This window comes from Chaetodon auriga, chromosome 4, assembly GCF_051107435.1.
Source record: "Chaetodon auriga isolate fChaAug3 chromosome 4, fChaAug3.hap1, whole genome shotgun sequence".
Lineage (NCBI taxonomy): Eukaryota > Metazoa > Chordata > Actinopteri > Chaetodontiformes > Chaetodontidae > Chaetodon > Chaetodon auriga.
This window is the reverse complement of record NC_135077.1, coordinates 23,678,940-23,689,826: the sequence shown is the minus strand read 5'-3', so window position 1 is coordinate 23,689,826 and position 10,887 is coordinate 23,678,940. Positions and strand designations below refer to the sequence as shown.

At 44.4% G+C, this 10,887-nt stretch overlaps 1 protein-coding gene across 2 annotated transcripts; it reads left to right on the top strand.

Moving 5' to 3' along the window:
• Nucleotides 1-2,489: 2,489 nt before the first annotated feature.
• Nucleotides 2,490-10,838, top strand: scoca (short coiled-coil protein a). 2 transcript variants are annotated; one of them, XM_076727815.1, is made up of 4 exons: nucleotides 2,490-2,672; nucleotides 7,581-7,652; nucleotides 7,761-7,841; nucleotides 8,931-10,813. In XM_076727815.1, exons 1-4 carry the CDS (start codon nucleotides 2,579-2,581, stop codon nucleotides 9,071-9,073), a joined length of 390 nt encoding a protein of 129 aa, XP_076583930.1. In that variant the 5' UTR covers nucleotides 2,490-2,578; the 3' UTR covers nucleotides 9,074-10,813. The 2 variants fall into 2 exon arrangements, with proteins under 2 accessions (XP_076583930.1, XP_076583929.1); XM_076727814.1 differs by lacking the exon at nucleotides 2,490-2,672 and adding an exon at nucleotides 5,900-6,172 and having other exon boundaries at nucleotides 8,931-10,838.
• The last annotated feature ends 49 nt before the right edge of the window (nucleotides 10,839-10,887 follow it).

Genomic DNA, 10,887 nt, shown 5'->3' with positions numbered 1-10,887 from the left:
AGATATAAAAGTCACATGACTACTGAGCTGTCACTGAAGTGTGCTGCCAGAGGAGACGGTATTCCCAGCAGCTTATGGTAGTGACCCATCCCCCTTGTGAGGTGGACGGGGACGGGGTGAGGTGTCTCATACCCACTCCTCTGTTTAGTGAGGGCTACTCCACTTTGACATAGATGGCCTCCTTTACCCCTCCCAAACCACCTGTCTCCACCTTACAATTCTGTCTTCCTTTGCCCTCCCTTAAAGAGGATGAGTGGACCCAAAGCATGTCAGCAAAATGCCGCCCACAGCTTAACAGAGGCACCGGATCCCCTCACGGTCGGGATCAAGCATTCAGGCCAGGAGGCTAATTTCTAAAAAGGACTTGCAATCAATTTTGATTTTTAGTATGACTTAAGCAGAAAACCATGTATAACTAGTTATTTTTAAAACCTGACTTTGACACGGAAATGATGTTATCTCTCAGCAAAGTCTAGACTTGACGTCAGTGATTTCCTGCTGCCTCTGTCGGGGTGCTGCAGTTGGGATGCATACTATGCATGAGTTCTATGAACAATGTGATTGGAATTATCAATTGAAGGAATGAGGCAGTCACTGTTCTGGAGAGGTCAAATCAATTAATCTTTTCATGTTGAATTCTCAAGCAACTTGACTCCCTCGACCCCATTTTGCTGGATGTGTGTGTGTTTTTGTTTGTTTTTAACGTCCACCTCATTCACTGCAGCAGAAACACACTTCCAAGCTGCGTCTTTGTTTGTCAAACCACCGAATAATATGCGTTGCCTGGCTCCAATCTCCTCTACCATCGCCAAAAAGTTTTCTCTCTGGAACGCTTGATCGTGACTATGACCACGACTGTTCCTGACTAAACCCTCATTTGTGCTGGCATTATATAAGGGAAATTGCAAGGCAGGTGCCATCAATTTAAGCTGATTTAAGATTTATAAATCACAGGTGTGCAAGCTGCAAATGGGATTCTCAGAAGCTGCTTAAGCAAGGTTTTTATGCTCAGCATCTTTAATTAATCAAACATAGGCACACCGTCGGAAATGATCTTAAGACTAAGATCAAGTAGACATTTAAGAGCACTTTTATAAATGAGGCCACCGTACTATTCTCTTGGTCTACGCCACACATGCGCTCGCCCACTTGTGAAGAATATGGTGAAGGATGACTCTTCTGATCGTAACACTTTTGTCCACATCTCTGTAGCGCCTATGGTTTAGCTACCACTGGACTCTGAAATGTGCATTCATCTTTGTAATGAGGGGTTTATGCACTGCAACCCTACTATAATATCCCTCTTTATGTAGTTGTTGACAGGCTGTTGTTGCTGACACAGTCTGATCACGTCCTGCATTGACTTTCTCAGTCACCTGAGGAAGACTTGCTCCTCTGTTTTCCTTAGATATCACACTAATGCACGAGAATCGCTGTCATCCAATATGCGCTGCTGACCACAATTTCTGACCCTATTTACTGACGTCTCTCCCACTGGTCTAAATGCAGATATCACTTTAGACACAGTTCCTATTGAAACACCAGCCGGTGGAGCGGCGACTGAAACTCCTGCTGTCTGTGCCCCAACAATGAACCCTCTCTCAGAGTCACTGAGATCTTTTCCTCTTGCTATGCTGATAAAAAATCTGACAGAACCGGGGCTGCTCAGCATTTTCACACACGCCACAGATCATGATTGGATGTTAATCGCTCAGTTGTACCATGCAGTGCACCTGCGTGGAAGCATCTGCAACCGTTACATTTCTCCACTCATTTATTCAGGTTTTTCCTTTAGTCGTCACCCGTCTGCGTGTGTGTGTAAACTGCACAGTCACTGCAGGCTGCTCACAGATGGAACATGGAGTCTCTGTTGCTTGTCGCTGACCTGCAGTGTTCAACATTAACCACCAGAGTGCAGGCTGCTCCCACAGATCTGTTGGAACTGGTTTCCCATTCCCGTCGTCTCCTGTCATGTCAGGTCAACACTGCACCGAGGCGGCGTCTAACTCTGTGAGAATAACATCAATAATCGTGCAAGTAACTCATGTAACTTGCCTCGATTATTCATGCACCATCTGTGATGTTCTGCTGTTTCAGCTAAATGGAAGAAAAACAAAAAGATTGATCGTCTGACTGTATTTACAAACCCTCATTAACAGCAGACACTCTTACTTTTCAGGTAAATGTGTGACCAAGTGTGTGCCTCCACTCCTGTGTGTGTGTGTGTGTGTGTGTGTGTGTGTGTGTGTCGTCCCTGAAGCTTCCTTTCATGTGAACAGACTGGGACTCGAACTTTGACCTCTGATTTCTGCTGCTGCCGCCTGCCTCATGTTTAGGTCCAGTGGTCGCCATGGCGACCCAACCCATGACAGCTGTGTAACCTGAGCCACCAGTCAGGTAGGGCAGGTAACTGTGACAATGTGAATGACTCAGACAGCAGGTGTGTGTGGAGGCAGGACCCAAAGACAAGAACAGCGTAAGAGAGAAGAAGTTTGAACAAAGAAAGGGAGAAAGTGTCCAGTGCTGCAAAGCTCAGATGCTAATGAATGACGGTGTGAGTTAAAGCAAGAAGGACACCATGCTGGAGGGAGAGAAGGAGACTCAGGCCACGGAAGCCGAGGTCGATGAGGATGACGGGACGTTCACTAACATCTCTCTGGCAGACGACACAGGTAAGCCTCAAGGGACGATTCAGCAACTGTTTTGGTCTTTTTTTCAAAGTTAGCTCTTTTCTGACCTTCACTTGCAATCCAGCTCCTCATTATCTGCAGCTGAGGAACCAGTCAAAGGGCTCTGAAGCACTGTTAATGTGTTAGATGAGGTCCCTCAAGACCAAAAGTGAGACTTTCTACATCTCTTAATCTCTCTCTGTCTGAAATTCTGTGTTATTTGTGTTTTATACAGAGAAACTGCCATAGGTAGCTGTACTCTTCAAAGACACATTGTAAACATGGAGCATGCTTTTCCTGTTCAAAATGGCATGACAGACAGATTAAGCAGTTGTTACAACCATGTGACCGAACAAAGACCAGCGAGGCAGAAACAAACAGCTTGTAAAACCAGAGTGGTTAAGTTGGCGTGTTGTGCTGTGACAGGACTGAGGTGTGGCTTCAACCAAAGCCGCTTCACTTTGTTTTTGCTACTCCCTGCGTGCTGTATCTGATGGACATGTGCGCAGTTATTGTCCTTTACTACCTGTGATTGTGAGGACGAAAAGCATTTAACCAAGTGTTGAGAAGTTACCATGGGGAAAATCCTTAGTATGAATTAACAGTATCCACAGTCTTACAGTTAGCAACACTCTTCAGCACTGTATCAACAACTGTCAATTATCTGTCAGTTTGTGAGTGACCAACATCCCCAATACAATGAAATAAAGATTCAAATTTTGAACATGCATGAAGCGATGAGAGGATCAGCTCACCTAAACACCTTCCTTTACAGGTGAGAGTGAAATGACCTGCAGCTGTTTAGAGCCTGCTTTTTAAATTGCCTGTCCACTGGCATAGATATACAAACGTATCAACAACAAAACTATTTGACCATAATCATTGTTTGGGGACTGCAACAAGAATTTTTGCACCACATGAGCATAATATGAGATCATGCAGGCGATAAAACTACATTTTGAGACTGTATCCTGTAAAAGACAGGACCACAGAGCAACTCAGTAATAAGTTGTGTTGTGTTTGTACTAAGGGGTGCAAGTTCCCTAAATGATCAGACTGAGACAGTGAATCTGATTGGTAATCTAAACTTTGACCCCAGCAACCAGATGAGAGGGGAATGTCCTGTTGAAGCCTGTGAGCCATGAATTGTTGTTACACACTGTTTTGCATCCTCAAGAGCCGTCAGCCTCATTCACAAACATTCTGAGAGTGCTCTTAGAGAGCTCCTACCATAGCCTAAAACTATTCTAGCATGGAGTCTTAGCTCAGGCGTGGCTGAGGAAAATTCTCTGAGCAACTCTGAGCAAGACAGAGGCTGAAAATTTTATCTTAGCGAGAATGCTTGGGTGACCCCGTTGCTAGGTATGACGCATACTTTCAAAAGGTGATTGGTTGATAAAAAAAAAGAATGCACATTTGTTATCATGCTCCTAATTTTAGTATGTAATCTCTTTGATAGGCCCATTAACAGGAAAAAATGCCTCAGCTGTCATCAGTTTTAGTGACTGCTGGCATTGAGGCGTAATAGTGTCATTGTGCTGGGTGGAGAAATTCTTAGAAAATGTCATTAGTCAAGAATTTACTCAGAACTTCCTCATTAGGAGCAACTCTTTATGAAGCTTAATGAATATGACCCCAGATCAATGCATAAATTCACTCTATTTTATCTCTAGCTTTGGCCTCCACAAACTCCTGAGAAAAAAAAAAAATCATCTCTTTAACTGTCCAAAGCGCCACTATGTTCACCAGCCTGTCACTAATCGTGTCTGTCTGCAGTTTGGTGCTGGGCAGGGAGCCTTTCCTCTGAAAACATCTGGCTGCTGTGGCTGAAAACGACACCATGACAGCGGTGACAGTGAACTAGAGCAGTGAAGTTGTGGTCTGGACAGTGAAACAATGAGCTGAAACTCACTTTAAAAAGCTCAATAAAGCCAAGGGGAGCTGCAGATTCAGGTGATGATGCACTTCCTGCCTGTGCAGCCCTGCTTGGTCTGACGTGACCAATAGATTATGGTGGCTAATGTTAACAAAGTTTATATGGACACTGTTGCGTAATTGACAGTTCCCTGACGTAACGAATCCTCTTGTCTTGTCCTGCTGTTGCATTAGTAATATTTTAGCATTTCTAACAATCTCAAAGCGTGTTAATGTCATTAATAATGACCATATGGTCCACTGTTAAGCCAAAGTTCAGCTGCATGGAGTCCCTTTAAATAAGTGTTCAAAATTAAGTGTGAAAGTTCACTCTTTTTCTTTTTTGTAGTAAAATGATGTTAAATCAAGTACAAATACGAGCTTACGACCTCCTCTCACAGCCTTCATCAAATGATGGTGTTTCCTCAGCTGAAAATTGTCCTGATGACAGTTGACATTTGGTCATGTGACAGCCTCACAAGCAGATGTAAAAGTTGGCCTTGAGTGAAGATTATTTTGGAAAACTGCAAGCAGTATTTTCTGTTCCAAACTATCAATATCTCACTGACTGGTCTGACCTCCATCAGCTGTGGTTCAAACACTTCTCACTGAACGCTCACCTAAATAAAATGGTGAAAACTGAGCTTGTGAGATGTTGTTTACTCTGAGTTTTCCAGTTTTCCTCACAAACCTCTGCAGATTCTAAAACCTTGACCTACAAATTGGTTAGAACTTGAGGTGTTCACTCGGCTTTGTCACTGATAAATTGTCATTCAGAAAACACATATTTAGAAATGTTTGTAGTTGTGGCTACAACAGTTTTGGCATTTTAACTCAGCGATATCTCGCAGGGCTTGCTAAAAACACACACACATGCACACACAGCAAGGGAGCAAAAGAGAGGGTGAGAAAAAGATGGAGAGAGAGGAGACTGGTCATAGAGGGCTATTGGCTGAAGCAGCAGTGTCCCCAGGGTTTGGTTTGGCTAACAAGCAGCAGCATATGGACTCCTCAGAGTGAGCAGAGACGCAGGCAGAGGCTGCAAGGAGAGCACACACAGACATGTTTATATTCATGTTCACACCGAGCGGCAACCACTCCATGCAGGAATACAGACAGATGGACAAAAGAGAGCTTGATGCACGCTCTCGCACGCGCACACACACACACACACACACACACACACACACACACACACACACACAAAGGTCTGGTGGGAATGACATTGCTGGTCAGATTTTCATTGCCAACTGCTGCTATGACTGTCTGCGTATGTGTGTGATTTGCTACCCGGGGGAATGACTGAATGCCTGAGCATCTGTTAGGACTGCAGCAAGTGTGTGTGTGTGTGTGTGTGTGTGTGTGTGTGTGTGTGTGTGTCAGACACGGTGTGCATGTAGTGTCTGTGTGTGCGCAGAAGGTGCTCCCCCTGTCGGTCAGTGTGGCCACATACACACAGTGACGTCGTGATGACGATGTTGATGGGTGAAGTACTAGCTGTCGTCACTTTCATCCTCACCATCACCACAGAGGCTGTGGTGTGTTCACAGGGTAACTCCGCTTAACGGAGAAGACGTTTCTCGCTGTGGGTGAGTTTAAACGCCGACATGTGCGGGTTGTTTTGTGTAACAGAGCATTTGGAGTTGCTAAACCGCTGGTGCTTTACCGCTTCCGTTTGAAGCTTAACCTAGCTATCATCAGCAGTTAGCTTGTAGCAGCACTCCGGCCAATGTGCGATGACACCTTAACATTATAAAATCTATATATCAGCGAGTCCCTTCTAAATACGAGACGAACTAGACGGCTGAGTGTCGGTTGCTTTTGGTGAGACATTAACCTCGCGTTTGGTAGTCAGGTTATATTGCAGCTCTGTTTCCGCATCTAGTCGGAAAGATATTTAGCTTACATAGCTAATGTACACGCATCCATTATCGGACAGGTCCTCTCCTCTTGCAGTAAGGTTGTTTTGCAGTAAGTTTCGGCGTAAGCATTGATGATAGGCTCCACGTTGATGAACCTCCGGTGTTATAGTAGATGTGACAATGTACGTATAAGTTTAGTATGGATGCCGTCACGTTTTCGGGATATTGGCGCAGTCTCTGTTTACCATTGCCGGACTAAGGGACGGATGAGTCTAGCCAACCTAATGAAGAGCAGCAATGGAGGATGCCCGCTAACAGGGCGGGTGTCCGACAATACAACTGTGGCTCTGACTGGGAGATTTGACGTGATGGACTAACGTTGATGCTTCACGAATAAACTCTGTGGTGTTAGTCGCTCGTCTATTTGTGGCTGTTGAGGCACGAGACTGTATGATAGTAAACAGACTCAGTGAAGTCCAGTCTGTCTGAAGGAGCGTTTGTCTCATCACAGGCCACTCAGTGATCCCTCAGCGGGTCAGCAGCAGGCAGTCCTGTCACAGCCTGGGCCTGGGCGCGGCGTCTGCTCCCACCCAGCTAGCATCACCACCCATAACCCCACCCTCAGCAGGCAGGCCTGACTGTTCACACAGCTCTCAAGCTTACCTACTAAACATAACAGAAATCATGTGTGGCGACACATCATGTAGCATCTTTGCACAGTAACTTTTAGTGAGTGTTCACAGTGAAGACGGACACCAGTTTCCATTATATGCTTTAGTCGTGGTGGAGGTGGGCCACCTTGCCTGAAACAAAGAGCTGTTCAGCTAATATAAATGGTGAATTCACCTTTAGGAAATAACTTGATGCTTAAATATGTGCTATTTTACACAACATGTTAGGTTAAATGACATGTGGTCGTCATCTATGATCAACTTCATTGATCCGAAGAGCAGATGTGTCAGGATGTGAGAGGCTTCCATTAAACAGCTTCCCCTGAAGCTCCAGGATTTCCTGTTAACAGGAGGAGTCTCTGTCAGCTTATGAAACAGTTGTCATGTTAAAACGTTGTGATATCAGCCGTGTGACTGCTTTACAGAGCTCACAGCAGTCTTTTTCTGTTGTTGTTGTTTTACAGCGGACAGTGGATCTGCAGCCCTGTACTGTGAACAGGAGAACGAGCTTTCCATCATGAACTGTGACATCGATGGTACGTCTGCTTACACACAGCTGTGTGAAACAGTTTCATCGTGTAATGATCATGAGATAATCTGTTGCTTTTGTGTGTAAATGATGAGAGTGTTTGTGTCTATTTCAGGCGACATGGAGAACCAGGTGGAGAGGGAGGAGAGGACGAGGTTAATCAATCAGGTTTTGGAACTTCAACACACACTGGAAGGTAACACACACACACACACACACACACACACACACATACACATACACAGCTTTACTAGGTCTTCTCCAGGGTGAGAAATAGCCCCCATGGTTAGTTAAGTCAACAGCAGCTGTCCATATGTCTTTTTTATATCTTGAATTTAACTTGCAGAAACATGTTCTTGCATGATAACAGTTTCACCAAAAACTAACAAACAATCTATCCAAAAGCCTTCTCACTCCATGTGTGTCTTTCTCTCTAATACAAACCAAATTAAACAAAGCCCGAAAAGCACATGTCTTCCATCTCTGTCATCCATCTTTTGAGCTTGAAGCTTTAAAACGCTGGATGCTTGTGCTGCTGCTCTTTTCTCTCGTTCGTTTCTCATCACAGCCTCTCTGCTGTCTTGATATAGTCCTGTGCTAATGCACTCAATTCACCTCCTTCACACTGTCTCTCTCCATCTCTTTCCCACATTCATAAATTGATTGTGAAAAGGTTTTTTGATGAGGAGAAAAGTCGCTGTGAAACCTGCGGGTGAATTCATTATTCTTTACTTGTAAACACTGCTCTGAACCTGATGGCCAAAACAGTTTCTCTTGGCTAAATGTCACTAACAAAACAAAGTTGTGGACACTCCTGACAACTCTGCATGTCTTTTTATCCCATTTTTTCCCTTGCATACAAGTTCAGGTTTCTCCATACAGCTAAGGGCTATTATTTGTTATACTTAAAGTAAGTAGACGGTGAACACTCAGTTTAACAATTATCTTTAGCTTCAACAAAGAGCAAAAATCATGCACAATAGTGTATCTGTGCCTCCTGTTTGTTTTTCTTGACATCAGCCTGAGGTCTACAGACAGCTGCTATTTAGCGTTAGCTACCCAGCAGGTAGTTATGTTTGCTTTCGGTCAGTCAGTGGAATGGCACATACTGTGTGTGTGTGTGTGTGTGTGTGTGTGTGTGTGTGTGTGTGTGTGTGTGTGTGTGTGTGTGTGCGTGCGTGCGTGCGTGCATGAGTTAGAAACCAAATAGGAACCTGCTCATCAAAACACGGTTTAGTAGCGCCGCTTGTGGTCCAAAGCTTCCCACTCTTTATATTTGTTCCAGACCTGTCATCCCGGGTTGACGCTGTCAAGGAGGAGAACCTGAAGTTAAAGTCTGAGAACCAGGTCCTGGGTCAGTACATTGAGAACCTCATGTCAGCCTCCAGCGTCTTCCAGACCACCGACACCAAGAGCAAACGAAAGTGAGGTACCCGCCTGAAAGAGCTCAAGTCCCAGGCTGGCAGCTGGGAGAGGAAACCCAGCGTGGAGACATGGAGAGGGCTCTGTTGTGTCAGCAGACCTGGGTGTTTTCTGTAACCCCTCTCACTTAGCTCAGTCAAAACTAACATTTTAATAATCAAAAACATAAACTGAACCCATCCTGAGGGCCCCAATTTAATGTTATTCTGGCCCAGGTCTGTTTTGCAGCAGCTTCCTTTCCACACTACAGACGAGGTAGACATATCCTTTGCTCACGAACACAAAAACAGAACCAGAATCAGTTTGTGGTTGTGGGTCATTTGTACCTTGGATTTCTTCTTAATGCCTTCTGTCAAAGTAGAATCTGTAAGATAATTCTTAGCTCTGTTTTACCTGCTTGGTTTTCTGTTTGAGGACAAATCTAATTTTGTGTTGTTTTTCCCGACGTTCTGACACAGCGCTCCTGTCTCAAACTGACCTGTGAGTGGGCGATATTACGAATAGTGTTTGACCATGAACCTCGTTCTCAGCACTGGTTTATTTTATTATTTTGTAAAGTATTTTCTACGTCAGCTGGATCTGAGTTTTTGGCAGGTTTGGGATGTCATCATGTATATGTAAAGCATGACTGTATTCCTCAGTTTGAAAGATGGCAAACTGAACAGTATTACTGAGAATGATAAAATATGCATTTGGATCGCATGTACCAGTAACACACATCTACTATGGGTTTCTTTTTGCTTGACAGCTCAGTATGTCTGATGAGATGTGATTAAATCAACAATCGCTGAATTGCAGACTGCAGAAAGCTCCTGAGAACTTGGTAACAGTAGGAGTTGGACACTAGATACATACACACCAGGCACCATCGAGGGCTCGGAAACAGTTTAGGTAAAAGCACAGAGAAACTTGAAGTGGTGTAATCTGGCACTCCATTGAAGTGTAGGTTTTAACTAACATCAGTGATGTTTTTATTGCAAGTGGTTGATTTTTAAATCACAACAAGATTTTCTTTATGTACTGTTCCGTGTATCAAGTCATTGACGTGTGATGTGGTTGTGACAAAGGAAATGGTCGGGTCATAAATGCAGCAGGGCTTTCAGAGACAAACCCTGCGTTATTACATTTTGTCCTTATCCTGTAATGTCCATGGGGGGGCGGGCACCAAAAGGGCCAAATGACACGAGGAGGAGATAGGACGGGAAGATGAGGGGGGAACAGAGAGAGACTTTCATCTTTAACTGCAAGACCAAATGCAGTAAAGAGGCCCTGAGTGCTATTGATCCACTTAGCCGGGCCTGGGATACATCAGCTGCTAGAGGACGGCTATGACCGTAAATGTGCTGATGTCATCAGTGGACAGCAGAGTGGAGGGTGTGTCCTCCAACACGCAAAGACAGAGGGTTTGAAAGTGGAAGGAGGAGATGAAAAGTAACGTAATCTGGACAAATGTGTATTCCCTTTAAGTAGAAGTCTCCAGTTTAATGTCTGCAAAGCAGTAATTCATGTGTCAACGTCCAGTGACTGTGGTGCTGTCTGACAGGAGGAAGCGGTCATATTAGGGAGGCTATGAACACTGTATATGCTGTAATTTATTGAGGTTATTTTGATATTTTTTAACAGTTGTACAGTACTAGGTCGTTCATTTCTTTCCGGCATGCTGAATATGCCCATATCTACACACACCCTGGTACCAGCTGTCTGTGTGTGGACACCCTGCACCTTTGCCTTCAAACATTTTTGTTGAAATAAAAATCAAAGATAAAGATCACTCCTGTCTCTGGCTCTTTTGTCACCTCCGCTACCCAACATTATCTGTC